We start from the raw sequence: 23938 nt of genomic DNA, 5'->3' as shown, positions 1-23938 counted from the left end.
TGTGGGGAAGGAGGAAATGCCCATCTGGGAAAGAAGCCGAACTAGGAGCGATGAGTGTCTTCTACGCGCTACCTGGAACGAGACAGGGAGCCTCCTTGCTGATGAATAGAGTGTGGATGTGTATGAATGGAGAATAAATGAATAAAGGTAGTGATTCAAAAGTGATGCCGGCCTTACAGCGGTCATTCCGCTTCCGGATCGCTGGATGACAGAGGAGGGTCTGGTTTAGCAGGTAGGCGTTCGGCGTAGACTCGGCGACGAGAGGGCATTTTAAAGTACCTCGCACTAAAGTTAGTCAGGCGGCGTCCTGGACTGAGATGTCTTTTGAAGATTCCAGACCCCCCCTCTATAAAGACGAAAAAAAAGCTTAATTTGTTTAAAAAATCACAGCTGCTGTGTTTATACCAATTAAGAATTAAACTTGGCGCCATTTTTTATTTTTGCAATCCAAGTTGTGACAAAAAAATATTACCGAAAATGAAAAAAAAAATTAAGGAACTATATTCAACAAAAATAGATAAAAATATGGAAAAAAAGCAAAAAACCATTAAAAATATTACCGAAAATGAAAAAAAAATTAATGAAGGAACTGTATTCAACAAAAATAGATAAGAATATGGAAAAAAGGCAAAAAACGCAAAAAAGCATCGATTTGAAAGATCTACCATGAAAAGATCTTTTAAACTACAACAATTGCCGCCAACAGAAAATGTTGCGGGTGAGCATTGTTTGAGAATTTATTACTAAATACAAGTTTGGCTCTCAAATAATCTTGATCCGTTGCATATTGGTTGACAAAATAACATTTCTGTGATAATGTTGGTTGCAGAATTAAATCTTGGCGGTAAATTTGAAAGATTATTAGATTGCCTTATTCATTGTGTACTATTCTCCCCTATATTTTCAATGATATTGTAAAAATTGTTTACTTTCCTGTCATGTGGAAAGCAACTATAATTATGGTGCCCAAAACCTGGAAAAGACCCAAATGAGGTCTAATCATACCGCCCGATAAGTCTATCAACTCTCACAAATCATTTTAAAGATGCTTAAAATCAAACCTATTATCTTGGAAAATAGCTTAATACCAAGCTACCAATTTGGCCTTGGACAAAAACATTGTATCATCGAGCAAATATATAGAGTAGTCAGAATAACTAAAGATGCCCTTGAAAACATTATAGCCCATACTGTCCTATAGTACAGCTGCCTGCATTTGACAAAGTCTGAAATGATGGTTTAACTCCCAAAGTCACAGTTACGTCATCTCATAGCCAAAATTCTAAAATTATACATAACAGACAGATTTTTTTTAATTAATCATGGCGAAGCTTGCACTTCCCTATATTCCATCTCGACAGGAGTCACTCAAGGTAGCGTACACGGTCCAACCCTATATTTACTGTACACAGCTGACATCCGCACCACAAATAATACTACGATTATGCAGATGATACCGTCATAATGGCCACTCATGTATATCCAAAATTAGCAGCACCCACAAATTTGCAAAACCATTTAAACCAATTGAATCGGTTATTTCGAAAAGGCCACAACTCCAGAAATGTTAATTTTACAGGAAACGAAAAAAACGTTTCATTTTGATATTAATGAAGATATCTTTCTCTTTTCAGAGCAAAAAGTCTCAAAATGTGATGCATGACGAAGTTTCATTAACAAATCCAATATAAAAAAGACATAGGTACATTGTAAAAAATAATTTAGTTTTTGTTGTTGTGGCCTTTTCCAAACAAACACTGATGATTTTATAATTAATAATAGAAAACTCCAATATGATTAAGGAAAAAAATTATTAGGTGGCAAAAAAACATGTTGAAGGCTAAGAAATAGTCTTTTAGTAATCTTCCTCTGGTGGTTCATCACTATTAGTGGTAGGCCATAAGATCAGCTCATTATAAAAAAACATTTTGTCTTCTGGCACATATTGTACAAGTTTCTTGATGTTGTTCATTTTTTTCGAATTATAGGGATTTTTTCTGTGTAAGCAGACTCTGTTGGCAAACTAGGACAAAGCTGGTTTTCCCAAGGAAAATTCATGAAACAAGCCCATCGATAAATGGACGTACTTTAACAATTCCCGGTTTTTTGTTGTCATATTCGAACTCATTATATTGAGAAATTTGAAAAGTTGTTTTTTCAGGTTTGGTTTTTTCCATAGGAGTCAATGGAGAGAGTTTTCTTATAATGCATGGGCCACCATTTTTTGAATTCCAAAATTGTTTCATTTTTTACCAGTTCTATAGAAAAAAGAGATTTTCTTGACGATTTTTTTATCAATTCGTATTATTCTTCAGTAAGAAAAATTTGGTCCTGCTTGCGAATGAGTCTTTTTGCTACCCCGAAGTCTCTATTGCACGGGAGGAATGAGTGGCCTCTGATTGGAAAATAATGAAAAATGTGATTGAATTTTCCTGACGAAGCAAGAGCTAGAAGGAATCTTATTACCGTGTGATTCTTATTTTTGCCTGCACAACCATCTGAAAATATATAGACCTCTTTTACATTTTCAGAAACCTCATTTTCAAAATAATTTTTCAGGAAGGTGCACACTTCATTGGGTCCTTTGTGGGCCACGCCCACATAATAAAAAATTTCCTGTACAAGTATGTCAGGTATCGGCAAATTTTGCATATAATCCATGGAGATTCCTAGTATCTCGTCCGTCTCTGAAGAAAGTTTTTTAATCTGCTCTAGTTTTTTATAAAATTTCTTAGCCCTATTTTTGTGAACTAATAGTTCTGCAACAACAACTCGTTTTGCAATGTCGTTGAGAGTGGTACTTTGAACTTGCTGGCCAAGTTCTTCACAAGCAGAACATACATCAACTTGAGGACGACCAAAAGAGTATGTAAAATTTTCATGAAAATACTTCAAATAAAAACTGGATTTCACTTTAGATTCCGGAAATTTTTCGATAAACATTTTATGCATTTGTTTGACGTCCAAGTAGCAGGTAAATACTTTTTTAATATATTAGCATAATGGACTTCCTTTACATCAAACGATTGTATGCGCTCACGTATTTGAAAGCACAATTCATCTGGTAACCAATTATGCCTAGATTTAACAGATTTACCTCTATTATATCTTGGAGTGGATCCAGTCACTAGTAGGTGGCATAATCTTCTAATATGCTTTTCACCAACACCAAATAAACTTAAGAAAACTTTCTTACATACTTGCTTGCGTACTCCTTTTAAACAAACATGAAACAAAAAATTATTGGATCTCTCAATACGTTTAATGGCATTCTGAGATTTTCTCATTCTCTTAATGGGAGTTACTTCGATCATATTTTGTAAGTATGTCTTGTGTGTTTTTGTGATCAAAGTCATGTAACGACGTAAACAACGCATTCTTGTCCATTTCCGAAAAATGTTCACAACGTAATAAAGCTTAAAGGATATGCTGAACAAAATAGCGAAGTTAACTCATTTTGTGAAATTAATGGAGATGTGGCCTTTTCGAAATAACCGATTCAATTAGAAAATTGGTTAAGGTTATGTCGTGTCAAAAGAAATAATACTAAATCAACTCACATCACATTCAAGTTAAAAAGAAAGAACTGACCTCTGGTATCTATAAACCTAAAATTACTACCTATTAGGAACGGTGTCAAATATCTGAGTATCCACATAGATAAACATCTAAATTGGGGAAAACATATAAGGACGAAACGATTACAACTGGGCATGCTTTACAAGAAAATGTACAAGTTTATGAATCGGAAGTTAGGCGTAAGTATCCAAAACAAACTTCTTCTCTACTACGACCGGTATGGATGTATGGGATTCAAATCTGGAGAACTGCCAGTAATACAAATATGTAAAGACAACAAAGATTCAATCCAAAGTCCTTCGTGATGTCTGCAATGCCCCATAGTATATGCCATATTTGTATAAAAGTCAGAAATTTGGTAATGTAAACTAAATATAGGTAAAGGGTGTTCACCACTGAGTGTACCTCCCACTATATCATTTTTTCTATCTCTTTCAAACATATTGTTCATTGTTATATTAAAAACACATTGCAATAAACAAAGAAAATTAAAAAATAAAAACTTTTTTTCATACATAATTGAAATTATAACTCTCTCTATCTCTATCTCTCTCTCTCTCTCTCTCTCTCTCTCTCTCTCTCTCTCTCTCTCTATCAATACCAAATAATAAAGTTTCAACCAAATTCTTATAATTCTCTCTAAATAAATTTCTCTACCAAAATGTCTTACCTGCTAGAACTTTTCGTTTCATATGGGCTTTATCGTTGACCATTACAGCGTTAAATTTATCATTAACTAAGCGCCCAATGGAATCAGAAAAGCACTGGTCCTTTTGAAGGATCGAATAACTACACATCTCTGCTGAAATATGGTCCTCAAGTTTACTTAAAGCAGCAACGGCAGCAGATTGTTTTGCTACTTTTTTATTAGGTCCAGTTCCTGTAAAAATCTGATCATTTATTTTTACTGATGCTGTAAATCTACATTGTGGATTATCTATCGAGTTCCATGACCTAGTGTAGGTAAAACTCGATTCATAATATAATCTATTGAATACTTGAAGAACGTTTGTAGGATAATTTATATTTATGTCTATAATGCTATCTCCCAATTTGCGAAATCTTCCTAGTGCCTTTTTTAATGCCTTATTTTGTGAGACAAGTTTTGAAGTGCTTGCGTCGTAAAATGTGCAAATGTCTTTTAGTGCTTCTATTGCTGCATCAAATCGGGCATAAACTTTTGATTTTCCTGAGCCATAGTACTTCTGATTATCGACTTCAAGGCACATTGTAAATAAGTTTTTTCTTACAACTGTACAATTGACACTACAATTAAGTAATCCTAATACTGAAAAAAAAAACAAATATTAAGGATTATCTTGAGATTTACATTAAAGCGTCAACATAATATAAAAACTTTTGCAATCTTTTATCGATATTGGTTCGATCTAGAACTAATAGCAACTTCCAACGCCAGTAGGACTTAACACCACGGAAACAACTTCGATTTAAATCCAAATGGGACAGAAAATATTCAGGATAACTTCAGCCTACGTCAGATCTAGAGATCTTCTATTCAACGAACACCTAGAAGCATTTCCCAGTTCTTCAGTCCTTCGGCAAAATTATATAAATGGAGAAACAGCCACGAGTTGGTCAAAAAATATCGACGAAGCTCCTATTACTTAACCCTTAAGTACTGACATATGAATATTGGAACACAATTACTGACATGTCGTCTGTGAGACTACTGTAAATAAAAACAATTTTTTTGCATGTTTTTTTGTGAAATTCAGTTAAATATAATTTAAACGCCTTAACTACATTCCTTTGCAATAACATATTTTCAATAAATATCAAAAACCAACACATGGTAATTGAACAAACAAATGTGTTACTTTGGAAACAGAAAAATATAAACCAAGTGTAACTCTTGAAACGTTTACAGTGAAAAAAAAATTATACGTTTGTAACGAAATAGCCCATCTCCGATGCATAGTACATGTCACAATTCTCAGTTTCGGCATTACAACATATCTCCGTTTGTTTTTTATCTTAACATATTCGTTACCACCTCCCCTTTCCATCGATAACTTATTGTACGATAGTTATTGTACGTTGAGCCATTTAGACGGTTGGCAATACGCCGCAATATTTTTTTCTATGTCTACGTATTCGTTGGCCCTTCCCCTTTCCATCGATACTTTGCACGTTGTTGTACGTTGAGCCGTTTATCACTAGATGCCAACTTCAGACTGGTTAACAAAAAAAGAAGAATTGACAGTTGACAGATGTCAGCCTCCACCTACCTGGCGACACATCAAAGGATGCCGCCGATAAGAAAGTTCCCACAGTCATCTGTCTCACCTGTAATTACCTGGCGGTACATCAAAGGTTGCCATAACCACATAAGCAGAATGGAAGAGACCCGTGTCGTCAAAATAGCAAGAGATAAGTCACCAATCGCCAAAAGGCGTATCGAACGACGGCGCAAAAGATGGAGTAATAACCCTCCATAGAGGTATTAATCAGCCAATGAAGAAACAGAATTGTTTATAAAGAGGAAGAAGAAGAAGATCTCTGTAGAAAACAGTAAATTCCAAACATCTAAAGGGGATGCATTATTTACAAGCGCACGAGCAGAATTCTTTAGACCAGAAAGTTGTATAACTATATTGTTTCAAAGTTCTCCCTCGTGTAGGTATAACTTCTTGTGCTGTCAATTTAAAACGATTTTTGCCGAAAATATTACCTCGATTAGATGGGTCATCTTCCTCAATATTTTCGTCTTCGTCATTCTCTTCTGATATTTCGCGTATTCGGTATTATTACGCGTCATATTACGCGTCAGTACTTAGGGGGTTAAGCCAATAGAAGGAGCAGCGACACATCAAAAGAGGGCAAAGCTATGAAAAAAAAAAGCTATGACCGACCATTTACAGTTTTCACTGGACAGTGAGGGAATACGCACCAGGAATCGCTGATTATATGTAAAATTACAGTAAAAATACTTAAAACGGGTTTTTCTTGAAATCACATGTTTACGGGTTTTTCTTGAAATCACATGTTTCAAAACTAAAATTTTTTTGATACTTTGTATATACGACTACTAAATAAAAATCTAAAAAGTTAAAAAAACCACCCCATCTTTTAGTACAGGAAAATTCACCCCCAAAACAGGCGTTTTTTCGAACTTTTTATAAAATCGCATATAAAATCCTTAAAAATATAAAAAAAAATAACTTTTTAAAGGTTTATTTTTTAGTTTTAAGTCTCAAAATCCGAATCCCGTTGTAAATAAAAAAAAATTGTTACAGAGGGGCAGAAAAGTGTCCCCCCAATTAAAATCCATCTTTTGGAAGACGCCCTCTGCACTGATAAAAAACAACTAAGTGTCGAAAAAAATTTTGCATACCAATCTCTAAAAATCTTCAACAATATCTATGATACAGGCAATATTCCAAAAGATTGGCTAGTTTCAGAATTTATTACGTTACCAAAGAAGCGGGGAGTGAAAAGATATGGAGAATATAGGCTAATAAGTCTAATGAGCCAAGCACTAAAACTTTTTCTTAAAATTATACATCGTAGAATATACAAGCTATGCGAAGAGAGAATACAAGACACACAGCTTGGATTCATGAAAGGCGTAGGTACGAGAGATGCACTGTTTAGTCTACAGGTATTATTCTAAAGATACTTTAGAATAATACCTGTAGAATAATAACACCGAAAAATGATAGATGTTCTAACAAAAGCGCAAATAGATTGGCGTATAATACAAAATTTATACTGGAACCAATCAGCCACAACAAAAACAAATCTTGGAGATGAACGAATGGAAGAGATCCTGATTCTGCGAGGCGTTAGACAAGGATGTATACTTTCACCTATATTATTCAACGTATATTCAGAGGAAATATTTAGTAAAGCCTTGGAAAATTGCGAACATGGAATCCTTTTAAATGGAGAACGCCTAAACAACATCCACTATGCATATGACACCTTTATTTTTGCAGACAGTTTAAACAGTTTACAGCAACTAATAAACAAAGTAAATGAAGTAAGATTTGGACTACAAGTAAACATATCAAAAACTATATTTATGGTCATCCGCAAAAATAAATATAAAGACGTACAACTGCTTATCAAGAATACACCAGTGAACCGAGTAAAACAGTTTACCTATCTTGGAAAAATGGGATCACTCACAAGAAGTAAAATGTTGAATAGAGAAGGCTAGGAGTGCATTCAACAACATGGCCAATCTCTTTAAAAGCCACAACCTTTGGAGATAAAAGTAAGGTTCTTACCTTAGATAAAAGTAAGGTTTGGGGGTTAACCCCCCCCCCTCCCAGGACACTATTTTCCGACACTGTTATTCACAAATTTGAAGGACTCAAAATGGAGGTAGCATAAGAAAAATTTCGGTGCCCAAAACCCCCTCACAGGAAAATTCTAGGTGCGCCACTGATGCAAATATTCCTGGTATAGTAACTAGTAACCACAGAGTACAATGAAAAGATGCATTAATAGACATGAAATAAGCAGACAGAAGAAAGAGGAAAATCAAAGAATCAGGCCTCTCTCATTTTACTAAATGAAGTAAAATGTGTAGCAAACTCATCAATAAAATGTAGCAGGGCCTGGTTTCCAAATTCCAATACTGAAAGAAGAAGTAAGAATATATCAAAATTAATGAGTCAATAGTTTTCATCATATGAAGAGTGCATGCGCAGCTGCCATTTTGAAACTAACAATTCAATTGTTTCGTACTGTTTTGTGTTTTGATCAGCAATTACTGGGAATGCAATATTATCTCAACAATTTGATACGTGGAAAAATTGAGGGAGAGAAGGCAGTAAAAGCTTACTAATTACTTGTATTTAAAATATTTCTTACCTTGAAAAGCCTCGTCTACTTCAATATCTTCTAAACGTTTGGACAAAAAACTTTCAACCTTTAAATTAAGTAGATAACGTATACCCATAATGCAAGCATCTTTTTTTGCCAACCAAGAATTTGCTCCATATCCTCTAAACACTTTATCCCCTATATTTAAGTAAATCAAAGAATTTCTTCCATCAGATTCACCAGTAAATTTAAGATCGGGATAATATCTTCGCAAGATTTTTGGAGATCTTTCAAAGGAATTCTTTACAAGTGAATAATCACTTTGATACCAACATTTTATAGCTGAAACTGCAGCGTTGCGACTGGCGATAGCTCTTGATTTTGCTGTGCTGTAATATTTATTTTTATCGACTTCTAAACATACTGTTACCGAAGGATTTTCGGTAAGTGTAAACTTCAGCTCACCTTTAAGATATTCAAGCATTTTAATGGGATTTTCATAAATATTGGGTGATTTGATATCAGTAGGTCTTTTGCTTGTTTCGTTTTCAAATTCCATATTTAAATTACTACTTAAAAATCAAATTTTTTGTTTACACTTTCCACTGCTCTGTAGTTCACGTAGCACGTATTACGTAGTTCTTATAGTTCCTCACTTCCTCACTAGTTTCGTTTCGTATCCAGATCCAGACAAATAACTGTTTTCTTCGCTGACAGTGTTGCCAACCAGAGGGAAATTTCCCTTTTTGTGGGAAATTTTGACAAAAGGGAAAAAGGGAATAAGTTAACTCAAAAAGGAATTTTATTCCAGTCCAAATTGTAAAATAGGTATTTAAAAAAAATCAAAAGATTATTTGAAAAGAATTAAATGTATCTTCACCCTCTAGTAGCAATTGAAATGATCATACTGGTTGAAGTTGAAGTTATTTCTTTCTATTTCTGCTCGAGTTTTATGAAAGGAATCACATGCCAGGAAATTAGATCAGCGAATTCAATAAAGATGTATTTCCGGGAATACCTAATCCCCTTTCTGTTTTTTTTAAGTGTGATAATGGTAATGGTAATTTATTTAAAGATAGTCAGGCTGAAAGTACTCAGCAAATAAAGTAAAAAAACAATCAATCTCTATCTATATAAGGATTTTTACAGCTGTCGCCGCCTTCCTTCTTTCAGCCAACGTCTCCAGTACTTTCTGCTCTCCCATTCTCCATCTCTAAGGTCTCGTCGTTCCATGGCCTCGTCCACTTCATCCCTCCATGATCTTCGGGGTCTACCTCTTTTCCTACTTCCCATTGGGCTCCAATCCGAAATCTTTGCTATCCACCTTGTATGATCTGTTCTTCTCACATGTCCATACTAAATTAAACATTTTTCTTCGATGTAGTATGTCTTATTCTACTGTCATTCTTCGTTTTATCTCCTCATTTCTGATGCACACTTTTTGTCACTCTGCAGCTTCTTCTCATGAACTCCATTTCAGTTGCTGTGATTTGGACCTGTTTCGTTTATTTATTACCCATTTCTCTGCTCCATTGGTCATTATAGTGCGTACCAAGGTGTTATAAATTCTCTTCTTTGTATTTCTGGTAATCTGTCTATCCCACAGTACCCCGTTCATTTGTTCAATACATGTTCTTGTCTGTGATAATCTGCTGGTTTTCTCTTGCTCGATGGTTCCATTTTTTGAAAGTATGAATCCTAAATATTTATATTTGTCAGTGCCGTTAATTTCCCTATTATCGTCCATTTCCAAGTTTCTCACTGGTTCTTGCTTTGTTGTTAAATATTCGGTCTTTTCTAGATTTATTTCCAGTCCATTTTTTGTGTATTCCTTTTCTAATTTTCGGAGCATATAGCACAGATCTTCTTCATCTTGAGCCGTTACCACTTGGTCATCTGCAAAGCTTAATGTGTACAAGAAGTTGTCCCGGATTGGTATTCCCATCCCTTCACATTTTCTTTTCCATGGTTTTAATATTTGTTCGAGGAATATCTTGAACAGTGTCGGAGATGTAGAGCATCCCTGCAATAATCCTTTTGGGATCCTAAATTCGTTGGAGTATTTATTGCCGGTTTTAACTCTTACCTTGTTGTTGTTGTAAAGGTTTTTTACGGCTTCTATTAACCTCTGAGTTATTCCGATTTCCTTCATCGTGTTCCATAGTTGTTTTCTGAGGAAAAAAACAGTAAACAAACAAACAAAAAGAAAAAACATTTAATGTTAAGTGGTTAGAAGATCCTACTTTTAAAATGTGGCTTTCAAAACAATAATGTGTATGCATTGTGCAAAGTGTATACAAGTGAACTGCAAGCAAATGCTGCAGATAAGGAACATATAAACAATATGACTGCAGTTAAATCTACTTCAAGTATTTCCTCATTTTTGGCAGCTGGGGTGGTGTTACATCAAAATGTGGTGAGACTTGTAACTTTTTTCCGGTGACCTTGAATCTTGCGCACACTCATGTACCTTCAAGTCACTATTGATAGTTATTGGTATTCAGTGGGTATTATCAAGAATCGAACAAGCAAGGAAAACATTCATGAGCATGAAAACATTTTTTACAAGATCAGACCTTAGTCTACAGCTTAGAATCCGAATGATCAGATGTTACGTTGCAAAAGATCAGTAGGAAGACGCCAGAACTCGTGGCTGAAAGACCTGAGGAGATGGTTCGACCGCTCATCCGCAGAGATCTTTCGCGCAGCAGTTTCCAAAACTACAATTGCCATTTGGATCGCCAACCTTCGAAAGGAGACGGCGCAATGAGAAGAAGAAGAAGTGGGTATTAAGCTAGGGTACTGTGAACACGTTCAAATTAGAAATCAGAGTCTCAGTGACTCCACCTTACCGTTAATGTACATTTTTTAATTGCTATAAAATTAAAGATTTTTGTGTAAATCTTGTTATTTTTAGATGGATTTGATTCCTAGTACATCAAAAAAAGTTAATCCATTAGGCTGGTAGTTTAAAGATTTTAAGATGGTATAATGAGAAAGAATCTGACTTGTCTGATATATAAGATGGATATGATATCGAAGAAAAACATGAATATCGACCTTCAAGTGAAAATAATGATAATGAATAATCTTTTTCAAATAATGAACATATTGATGAAGAAATAGACCAAGAGAATGAAGATGAAATTGGAAAAAGGTACTATGATGGGAAAGATCGAGCTCCACAACATAATATAGTCATAACCCTATCAGAATTAATAGATCCTGCTCGTGCTCTAGGCGATGAAGCCACTCCAGAAGATATATGGAACCTTCTCATCTCTAAAGCTATGATAAATACCATAGTGCAGTATACAAATATAAAGATTACATAAATATGAACAAGGTTTGCTGTAGAGACACGAACAGATTTGAAAGATGCGTATTGTTTGGGAAAGTATATACTATTTATTTCTTTTTTTTTTTCATTTAATATTTTTCTGTTACGGTACTGTAATGTTATCTAATTTAATACTGTATTCTAACGACTTTGGTAAAATATATTGCTTCCTGTAAAATTGCTAAACTGGTTGTCTCATGTATTATGTTTGAAGTATGGAGAATTTGACTTCCTTTGTATTCTGTGTCACAAATATGCACACAAGTGTACGGTTTCGTATTACGGTCTCAATTAACTTAAGTTATCGCATTCTAAATCACAATACAATAGGGTGATTTATTGATGTACCCTCTTCTACCCAACGGCCAAAAGATTCTTTTCTGACCTGCAATCTCAAGACTTCATCCCAAGACAGCGAACGAAACACACCAAGTTTGTTGGCTCTCGTGCCATAGAGCCGCGTCGGCGGGCGTCCCGACGTACCAACGAGATCTCCTTGGCTAAGAATCCATCAATATTTCAAAGGGTAAGTCGATATTCTTTGTACAAACATCAATAATGAGTAAGACCAGTTAATTTCTTAATTTATTTACAGTTGTGTTTGCTATTTGTCGCTAATTTATTCACAAACAAATTATTACATTTTCTCGTTATTATTATTTATCGAATATCATTTAACCAGCGACCTCATTAAGTTTTATACAAAACACGTATAGTACTGAAATACGAGCTTTGATGGGCCTACTAATATATACCGCTATCTATAAATCTAATGATGAAGATCTTGACGCCATGTTTACTGCAGATGGAATCAGAAGAGAAATTTTTAGGACTGTTATGAGCGGAAAACGATTTAGTGTTTTGATAAATTGCTTGAGGTTTGATGATGCCATATCTAGGCAAAAAAGACTGAAGGAAACACCAGCCGCTCATATTAATGACATTTTTGAAATGTTTTTAGAAACTTCAAGATGTATTTACCATTGGAAAAAGTGCATGCATTGATGAGATGTTAATCGGGTTTAGGGGCGAGTGCAAGTTACGGATGTACATACCAAATAAGCCACGAAAATATGGCATAAAACTGATGTTGATAACTAATGCTAGGACTCAATTTGAACCATGGAATAATGAAAAAATCAAAAAATACTTCCAGAGTTTAAGGCAAACTAACAAAAACAAGTTGGTTCTGCATTATATGAATTTTCAAAACATGAAATGGTAGTTTCATATATTCCTAAGAGAAACAAGGTTGTAATCCTCATTTCCTCTATGCATCACTGTCGTGCTACGGATTTGAGAGTAACAAACCTGAAACAATATCATTCTATAATTCAACAAAAGGAAGCGTTGATGCACTAGATGAGAAATACACCATTTACAGCTCATTAAGGAGAACTCGACCGACGTTGGCCAATGGCTATTGACATAAGTTGTGTTAATGCATTTGTCATGACTGACTGTTTCAAAAATAGTGAAAATACATCCCGAATCAAATTCATGAAGGCACTAGCGAAAAACCTGACAGAACCTTTTATGAGGAAACGTTTTGAAAATCCTAGAATTAGCTTATATATCTTCCTTCTTCAGATGCAAATCCATTAATGGATGTTAGCGATCACATTTTCCATTAATTCTCTATTTCTTGCAATATGTATCAGAGAGTGTATGTCGTTAATCCCTGTCCATTGCCTTATGTTTCGGAGCCAGGACATTTTCTTGCGTCCCATTCCTCTCTTGCCTTCAATTTTACCATCGATTATAAGTTGGAGGAACTGGTATTTTTCATTTCGCATGATGTGACCTAGATACGCCGTTTTCCTTTTCTTGATGGTTTCAAAAAGTTGGCGTTCTTGGTTTATTCTTTTAAGGACATCTATATTTGTGATTTTCGCTGTCCATGGTATTTTTAGGATACGGCGATAGAGCCACATTTCGAAAGCTTCTAATCTGTTTATATCCCTCGTTTTGAGTGTCCAGCCCTCTACGCCATATAGCAGCACTGACCACACGTAGCACTTAGTAAACCTTAGCCTCAGTTGAAGATCGAACTCTGAACAAGTCAGTACCTTCTTAAATTTTACGAAAGCTTGTCGAGCTTGCTCAATGCGACATTTTACTTCCCTGTCCGATGCCCAGTCTTCAAAATGCCACGATCCCAGGTATTTAAATTTACTCACTCTTTCAATGGACTTAGTATTCAGTGTTATGGTGGAGTTTTCAAGTGCATCCAAGTTTCTGGAGATGATCATAAATTTGGTTTTTTTGGTATTAATCTCTAATCCCATTCGCTTACTGTATTCTCCGATTATAGTGACAAGTTGTTGAAGATCGACTCTGTTGTCACAAATTAAGACACCATCATCAGCATATCTTATGTTGTTGATCAATACTCCATTCACTTTGATTCCCATCTTTGCATCCTCCAAAGACTCTTGAAATATGGCTTCCGAATAAATGTTAAATAAAAGAGGGGAAAGCACACATCCCTGTCGAACGCCCCTTCTTATATGTATGGGTTTGGATATAGAATTGTCTATTTTTAACTGTGCCGTTTGATGCCAGTACAAGTTTTCAATGCATCTTATGTCTTTTTCGTCTATATCAACTTTCTTGAGGATCTGCATTAACTTGTGGTGTTGGACACGATCAAACGCTTTTTGGTAATCTAAAAAGCATAGGAACACATCCTTCTTCTGATCGTAACAATTTTGGACCAGCACCTGTGTTGCTACTATTGCTTCTCGTGTTCCTAAACCTTGCCTAAACCCGAACTGGGAGTCACTGAGTCATCAGGCTAATGAGTCTGTGATCCTCACATCTTTTTGCATTGACTTTCTTGGGCAGGGAAATAAAGGTAGAGCGTAACCACTGTTGAGGATAGCAGCCAGTTTCATAAATTAAGTTAAATATTTTGTGTAGTGCTGAAATTCCACTTTCATCCAGTAATTTGAGTATTTCTGACGGGATTTCATCTGGTCCAGGTGCCTTATTGTTTTTTGAATTTAATATTGCCTTTTCTATCTCCTCTTTGGTGATTGAAGAGCCAGACAGCTGGTCGTCTGTATAAACTTCACTCATGGGTCTTTCGTCATGGAAGAGCTCTTGGATATAATTTTCCAATATATCAATTTTCTCCTTTTCACCCAGCACTATCTGGTTATCCTGATTAACTGTGGTAGTTGGTCTTCGTTTTCTGTATATTCCAGCAGTCTCCTTAAGCTTTTATGTAAATTACGGTCGTCGTGCTGTCGCTGTAAATGTTCTAGATCGATACATTGTTGTTTAAGCCATTCATTTTTTGCTATTCTTATTTTTGCTTTTATTTGCCTGTTTGTGTTTTCATACATATTGCTGCCATCTTGGTTATTCTTGTGTCTTCGTCGTTCTTCCATTAGTAATAGTATTTCTTCTGTCATCCATTTTTGCCTCTTGTTATTTCGTTTGTACCCTAAGTTGTTTTTCATGATGTCTGTTACAGCACTTGTAATCGTATTCCTAGTTGGTGTTAGATCTTCGGCAATGTTTGTCGTCAATATTTGAATTTGTGCGTTTATTTCATTGCTTATTTCTGCTTGTATCATTGGGTCTTTCAGTTTGTCCAGTGCTATCTGTTGTTGAGTTTCAGGCTTGTTCTTGCATGAAAGAGCGATCTTTATGACGGTCACTAATAGTACGTGGTCAGAAGGGACATCTGCTCCAGGTTATGTGCAAGCTCTTTTGACAGTTGTGCTGAATCTACCGTTGATAAGAATGAAGTCTATTTGATTTCTTATAATGTTCTGAGCTCTATCGGCTGGAGATTTCCAAGTATAAAGACGACGGGGGTGGAGTTGGAACCATGTGTTGGTAACTCTCATGTTTTCTTCTTGACAAAATTGTATAAGTTGGTCGCCCCTTTCGTTCCTTGTTCCAAGACCATAGGGTCCAACTACGTCTTATATATAAGAAACTCGATAAGAAGAAAAATTAGAGATTCGGAAATATTGTTATTTATGCCTATCATAGAAAGACATTTTACTTATGCTATGATTATAAAAAGCCTATATGTTTATCATGTAGTGAGAAAATGAATTGGTTTAAACAAAAACATTCTAAGTCGTTTTTCTTTCATTTTTGACATTTTGATGGAAAATTGTTCTATGAACAGAAGCGCATCTTTTGGTACAAAAACATTCTAAGTCTCTACTCTCCATATATGTTAAATAGAAAACTGAAATATATTATTGTAGACTAAAAGATTCTATGTCAGTGATTCACTGACATAGAATCTTTGTCTATATTTTTTGTTGTTGATAACTAGCTTTTGATTGTTATTATAAAATATAATAAACAGAAACGAGTGTCTTTCTGACATAAATGAAACATCAACATAATCAATGTCATAATGAATTTGTACAAAATTAAATAAAATTAAAATATTGTACTTATATAACTATATAATTTTAATAAGTTAAGTTTTAATGTTTTGTAAATTTGAAAATTTAATGGATTAACCTCATGTTGTAAGTTTTTATACTAGTTTTATACAATGCTATTTAATTCTAATTTCATTGTATTTACTGATACCATATTTTAGCATATCCTTAAGAAGCAAATAAATTTTGCGAAAGCTTGATAAAGAACAAAGAGTTTCACTTACCTGCCCTATTAATGACTGCAACCTCAAGATAAAACTTTATTTTACATAACGTGTCAGTCAATAATACCTAACTACTTTATATATATATATATATATATATATATATATATATATATATATATATATATATATATATATATATATAACTTCGCGAAACAAACACTTTTTCAATTGATGAAATTTTGGAGGCTTGTTATAATAAGGAGAAATTTCAGTCCTATTGTAAAATAAAGGTTTAATAAATAAATTTTAATAAAACCAAATAAAGTTAAATAAATAAACATATTTAACTAAATAATAAATAAATAAATTTTTTATATAATATTTATATACCTATGAGCGAATAAAGTTCATCCAGTTGTAACTTATGTCACTGATATTTTTTAAAATAACTGAATCTTTTTTTTATTTTTTAAAAAGGAGTCCGTGGGACTCTACATCACGCTCAATGTAACTGAAATTGTTCCTCACCGGTTACGGATTGAGGTAAGTTGAGAAAAAAAGTTTGCGTGAAGATTGGCAACACTGTTCGCTGAGCAGGTCACACACTTAAGAGCGCGTCTAACTTCTGCAGACATGCGCCGTTGAAATATCTATACCGCGATAAAAAGTATATAATATCCTAAATAGTACAACGTACAACTCAAAACTAATAGTCAGCATTTCGGCAAACATGAAATATTCAATTGAACAGAACCGGCTTAATATATTTGATTTAAATAAAAACTATTATTCGCTATTGTTCTTCCAAATATAAGGTGCAAAAGAATATCTTGTACACTACATTGAAGAATTATATTTTTTTATAGCAGTTTTATAGCACTTGTAATTTCAATGTACCATTCTTCTGGCATTTGTTCTTTCTTCTTCTTAGAGTGCCGTCTCCCTACGGAGGTTGGCAATCATAATGGCTATTTTTATTATTAAACTTGCTGCTCTAAACAAATCAATCGATCTGCATTGATACCAATGCGTTCATGAGTTCTGCCTTCGGCCAACAGATCTTGTTCTTTGAATCTTTCCCTGTATTATGAGTCTCAAAATTTCATATTTTGGTCCCCTCATCACGTGGCCTAGGTATTCCAGTTTTCTGGTTTGTATAGTGGTGATTAGTTCTTTTTCTTTACCAATCCTCTCCAGTACATCTTTATTTGTAATTCTATCTTCTTCTTCTTATGGTGCCGTGCACCTATAGTGCGTTGGCGAATTATCTTAAGGTCAGACGTCTGTCTTTTGCGGCATGCAAAAGTTCGCCAGTGTTAGTTACGCCTGTCCAGTTCTTTATATTTCGCAGCCACGACATTTGTTTGCGACCTACTCCTCTCTTGCCCTCAATCTTTCCTTGGATAATTAGTTGAGGGATTGCGTATTTTTCCCCTCTCAGGATGTGGCCCAGGTATCCAATCTTTCGTGCCTTGATCAAGCTGAGCAATTCTCTCTCAGTATTTGCTCTTCTTAGGACTCCCTCGTTTCTCACCCTATCTGTCCATGGTATGCGGAACATTCTTCGCAAGGTCCACATTTCGAAGGCTTCCAACTTGTTAATGGAAGATATTTTCAACGTCCATGTCTCCATGCCGTATAGCAATATGGACCATACATAGCACTTAACCATTCTGTAACGGAGATTGAAGGAAAGATTGCGGTTACAAAGTAGCGGTTTAAATTTAAGAAAAGCTTGTCTTGCTTGTTCGGTACGGCATTTTATTTCTTGTTGAGGATCCCATTGGTCATTCAGCATCATTCCCAAGTATTTGAATGTTTTCACTTGCTCGATTGGAGCATTATCTACGTGCAGTTGTACTCTGAAAAATGCGCCCTTTCTTATTGTCATGCATTTTGTTTTTCCAGCATTTATCTTCAGGCCATATGTTTTTCCTGTGGTGTTTATTTTATTTAGTATCAACTGCATATCATGTTCGTTATCTGTGATTATTGCGGTGTCGTCAGCGTAACGAATGTTATTTATCGGGTACCCGTTGACCTTTATACCACAATCAGTGCCTTCAAGTGCCTCTGCAAAAACATTCTCCACATAAAGGTTGAACAGCATAGGAGACAAAATACACCCCTGTCGCACCCCTCGTAAAATTTCGAATTCCTCTGTGTTTGTTGATTTGTTCAGCCTCACACGTGCCTTTTGATTCCACTAGAGATTCTGGATAACTCTTATATCTTTTTTATCAATATCAGCATTGTGTAGCATTTTTATTATTTCATCGTGTTTTACGGTGTCAAAAGCTTTTTCGTAGTCGAGGGATGTGATGACTATATCTTTTCGTTGGTCCATACAGTTTTGTACCAGGGTATTCAAGCAGAATGATGCTTCGCGCGTCCCGAGTCCCTTCTTGAAACCAAATTGTGTCTCGCCGCTCAGCTCTTCTAGTTTTCTGAACATTCTTGTGTGGAGTATGCGAAGAAATATTTTAAGTAAATGACTCATCAAGCTAATCAGTCTGTGGTCCTTGCACCTTGTCGCTCTTTGTGATTTAGGGATCATTATGAAGGTTGAACAAAGCCAATCCGTTGAAATGTGGCCGGTGTCATATATGGTATTGAAGATTGTTACCAGAGTGTCGATGTTGTCATCATCCAACAGTTTTAGGGCTTCCGTAGTAATGCCATCCGGTCCAGGGGCTTTGCCCAGTTTTGCTATTTTTATAGCGTACTACACCTCGGCGCGAATAATCGGAGGACCGGACAAAGTTTCTGTAGATAGGTTAGTAGTTGGCAGATTCGGTCTGTTGTCTGCAAAGAGGGACGGACGAAGCATAATCTGTCCAGATTTTGGCTAGTTCTTCCTGGGTATGTACGTAGTCGCTCTGATCATTTTTCAGGTTTGTCTCGTGGTGTTTCTTGTATATATTCGAAATTTCTTTAACCTTTTTGTGTAGTCCAAAGCTGTCCCCTTTTCTTGTAGTGATTCTAATTCTTCACAATGCTCTTTCATCCAGATTTCCTTTGCGGTTTTAATTTTTGCTCTTATCGTACGTTGAGTTTCATTGTATTTACGTTGGTTCTGATGTATTTTGTACTGTCGGCGCTGCTCCATTAGCTCAAGTATCTCTTCCGTCATCCACTCGTTTTTGTGATTTCTTTTTATTTTACTTGCGATTGATTCATCCGCATTGGCTACAGCCATTTTTATTTTCTCGCAGGTTTCCTCTATGCAATTTACTTGTATATTTCTCAGGTTCTCGTTGATGTGGTTGCCGTATGTAGTTCTAAGCTCTTCATCTCTCATTAGTTCTCTCATGTTTATATATTTTTTATTTGATGGTTTTTTAACCTTCGCCAGTCGAAGCCTTACATTTGCGATTAGGGGGTTGTGATCAGATGAAATGTCTGCACCAGGGTAAGCAGCCACTCTATTTATATAGTTGCGGAATCTTTTGTTTATCAAGATGTAATCAATTTGATTTCGTATAATATGACCTGGCCTGTCTCCAGGTGCTCGCCATGTATACAATCTTCTTGGTGGGAGCTGATACCATGTATTGGATATGACAAAATCATGTTCTTCGCAAAATTCAATTAATAAGTCTCCCCGCTCATTTTTATTACTCAGACCGAAATTACCTACCGCATCGCCACATCTACCCTTACCAACTTTGGCGTTGAAATCGCCCATTATGATATTAATGTCGTTTTTCTTTGTGACCTTTAATGCTTCATGTATGTCTTTATAGAAAGCTAAAATTTCAGTTTCAGGTTTATCAGCTGTGGGCGCGTAAACCTGGATTAGGTTGATATTAATAGGTTGGCCTGCTAACTTCACTATTATTATTATTACTCTGTTTGAAATGGGTATGTAATCTATAACAGACATCGCAATTCCACTATCAAGTACTATTGCAACTCCGTGTCTGTGGTAGTTATCTCTGGTGTCGCTACCGGAATAGTACATTGTAAAGTTGTCTTTATGGGAAATACCTGAGCCAGACCACCTCGATTCACTTACACCCATTATCTTCACTTCTAGGCGCCGCATTTCTTTGAGCAAGTTATCTATCTTTCCTGGGATGCACAAACTATTGATGTTCCATGTCGCTACTTTACGAATAACATCTTTAAGTCGAACCCGGGGGATTCTTAGCACCCTCGGACCATCTAAGGTCTGCCCGGAACTGAGGGCCTTTGGTTCACTTTTGTCCGACATATAAGATAATTATTCCAGGGATATCCATGTGGATCTTTAATTTAGTGGCTTTAATTCTATCAGTCCATGATATTTTTAATACTCTGCGGAATAACCAGAGTCCGAAAGCCTCGATTATTTTTAAATTGCATTTTTTTAATGTCCAACTCTCAGCTTCATATAATAATATTGAAAATATATAGCAGCGAATAGTACGTAGTCTGATCTCCAAATTTAGATTTTTGCACGTTAGGAGTGGCTTCATTCGTATAAATGCTGATCTGGCAATCTCTATTCGCCTGCTTATTTCTGCAGTATGATCATTGGTTCTGGTTCTTACAGACTTTGACAATTACTTTGTAGATTCGATCTATAAGAATATTACAACTATATTTTAAAAGTTTTACAGCAGTGTCGTCGATTCCTGGTAAACAATTGTTTGTGAGATGTTTGTATGAGTCCCTTACTTTCATTATTGAATTATATTCTATGGAAGGAGAGTTGTTTCTTGTTTTTTTTAACTCATCTGTTCAAAATAGCATCTTCTTGATGTATGTTGGCGATCATAATTGCAATAATTATCTTGTCTGTAGTAACGCGGAAAAGCTGCATAGATGTATTAAATCAGGTTCTGAGGGTCTTTAACTAGGATGTTTTCCTTCTTCCTGGACTTCACTTTCCAAATATTTTTCTTTAAAGGACAGCTTGTAGGAGGGCATTTCTGGATTCATTTCGCATAATATATAATCATAATGTATCTGAAGTAGGGGAGACCGGGGTTAGTTGTTACACGGGCCAGGTTGTTACATTTAATTTTAAACTTAACGAGATGGCAGCACCTTTCTTTCGACGTTGCCAATGCGGTGCATACCTCACTAAAGTTCATTCGTTTATCAAATTCCCATCTGTCAACAAACGCACGTGTTGATATTCGCCGTCTCATTCGTCAAGAGCCTATTAAATATAATTTATTGCCTTAAGCCAGACAGATTCTCATATTACAGATCCAAACTTGCCAGCATGTTTAAATTCAAATTGTATCGTGTTGATTTTTAAGTTAATATATTGTGTTATAGTTATTGTTAAGTTATTTACTGGTCGTGTTATTTTTTAGAATTTAGTTTAATTGTGATTTAATGATTAAATTTCAAGAAATTCTTACACTAATAATTTCAAAAGTAAATATTTTTAAAAATCATATGATACACATCAGTACGACCCTGTTTGGCTTTCACGTGCTTCTTTTGACAATTGGGACTATGTAAAATGAATGTAGTTTACATCTTAACGAACTTTGGTTAGTGTGGTTTAAGGCTCTGACGTAGACCGACCATTTTTGTGTTTTTAGACGTACTCAGTAATTTTTCCGACATTGTTTAAATTTCTGTTGGTTCTATTTTTACAAGGTAAGGTAACTTATTGTTTTCACAGCATGTTTTATTGACTGATAGCTTTATTATTGTCTATACGTACAAAATTAAATATTTGGGATTGATGAGTAATTACAATTTATTTTTAATATGGCGTCCTGGGGCAGGTTGTTACTATTTTCAAGGAATAAGTTGTTACTGTAACAACCTGCCCCATCTCAAGAAATTTGTCTATAGGTTTATTAGTAACCTAGATCTCGTTGCAAATAAAATTGTAAATTTTTAATAGGTCAAAATGAGAACCTACAAGAAAAAAACTAAGCGTGGTGCAACGCCACAGGAAATCATTATTGCTGCAGCAAAGAAGGTGATAGAAAATTAACGACCTCTTTCGTAAATTTTTTTTTCTATGAACACCTGTATAGCACATGCCCTCGTTAAAATTTGTTTTTTTTAGATGCTAATACCATCTATCTCTCTCTTGTCGTTTCCTCATTGCTGAGGATCGTGATTTCCTACAATGCGGGCTGTCAATTCTCTCCATCTCTTGCGATTTTGGGCTGCTCTCATGGACTCGGAAAACGTCTCTCCAGTGGCTTTCTGTACTTGATCTGACCATCGGATAGGTGAGCGTCCTCTGCCTCTACGTCCTTCTATGTTTCCGCACACAATTAGTCTTTCTAAGTTGTCATTGTCTCTTCTCGCAATGTGGCCAAAAAACTTTAAAACATTTGCAAGACACTGAGAGGAGAGTCTGGTCTGAATGTTTAGCTCTTCGAGAATCGACTGATTGGATCTGTGCTCCGTCCACGAGACGCGTAACATTCGTCTCCAGCACCACATTTCGAATGCGTCAATCCTTTTTCTATCCTCTGATTTTATTGTCCATGTTTCGGCACCGTAACTGAAGATTGAAAAAATGAGTGTCCGTACCAGTCTCATTTTGAGTTTTTTGGATAAAGAGCGGTCCTTCCATATTTTTGACAGTCGACTCATCGCGTTCTTGGCCATCCCTATTCTTCTGCGAATTTCCGTATGGGAGGAGGCTGCATTGCTTAAGGAAGATCCTAGATACGTGAACTCGTCTACTTTCTCGAATTGATTTAGGGCGCCTGTTGTTTGGAGGATATTCGCGTGGTCCACAATCATGATTTTTGTTTTCTGATTATTAATCTTGAGCCCACACTTGTTGCTTTCGGTTTCTACTCTCTTTATCAGTCTCGACATCTCCTCTTCAGATGTTGCTATCAGTGTTGTATCGTCTGTGAATCTTAAGTTTGAGATCTTTTTTCCTGCAATGGAGATGCCGCCTCTCCATCCATCGAGTGCGTTCCTCATTATGTATTCTCCATATAAATTGAACAGGTCTGGAGATAGTATGCACCCTTGTCGTACACCTCTGCTGGTTTTGAAGGTATCAGATTGCTGGTTTTCAATTCTTATTTTAACTGAGTTATCTTCGTATAAGTTTTTAATTAATATTGCCAAATGATCTGGAACTCCCATCTCATGAAGAACTGTCCAGAGAACTTCCCACTTCATACAATCAAATGCCTTTTGGTAGTCTAGAAAACAGATTATTATTGGAATTTTAAATTCGCGGGCCTTACTATTCGCTGGGCTAATACCATGCCCACAGGATATTTAAAAAATCGGAAAATTTCTGATCTACAAGAAAATGAATTAGCTTCTCATGGTACTGAATGTTCAAAGACATATCATGGTCCTTCCCCAAAAGATCTTAGGTAAACAGCTTGCTTTTCAGTTTGCTTTAAAAAATCACGTAACTGTTCCTCATAACTGGACCTTAATTGGTACAAAGTAAACGATATTTACATCTTAGATAAAACCGGGTAACTACACTTTAAAAACCTGCAAAAATAATAGCATCAAAAGGTGTGAAGCAGGTGGGGGCGGTTACTTCGAGGGAACAAGGAACATTGGTAACAGTGTGTCTGGCATGAATGCCAGTGGAAAGTGCCGCCAATGTTTATTTTTCCGCGAAAAAATGATCGAGAACATTTTGTTTCCAGTGGACTACCAGAATGTATAGGAACGGGCAATCCTTCAGTATG

General features: G+C 35.6%; 1 protein-coding gene across 1 annotated transcript in view; it reads right to left on the bottom strand.

The window, feature by feature from the left end:
- Positions 1-8966, bottom strand: part of LOC140449742 (double-stranded RNA-specific editase Adar-like) — a 28712-nt gene extending 19746 nt beyond the window's left edge. Inside the window, exons 1-2 of the mRNA XM_072543064.1 lie at positions 8422-8966; positions 4250-4867 (exon numbers count right to left, since the gene is read on the bottom strand). Coding sequence (XP_072399165.1) covers positions 4250-4867; positions 8422-8932 — 1129 coding nt within the window. The 5' untranslated portion in view covers positions 8933-8966. The remainder of the gene's footprint in view (positions 1-4249; positions 4868-8421) is intronic.
- Positions 8967-23938: the final 14972 nt, after the last annotated feature.

Source organism: Diabrotica undecimpunctata, chromosome 9 (genome assembly GCF_040954645.1).
Source record: "Diabrotica undecimpunctata isolate CICGRU chromosome 9, icDiaUnde3, whole genome shotgun sequence".
NCBI lineage: Eukaryota > Metazoa > Arthropoda > Insecta > Coleoptera > Chrysomelidae > Diabrotica > Diabrotica undecimpunctata.
This window is presented reverse-complemented; position numbering and strand designations above follow the sequence as displayed.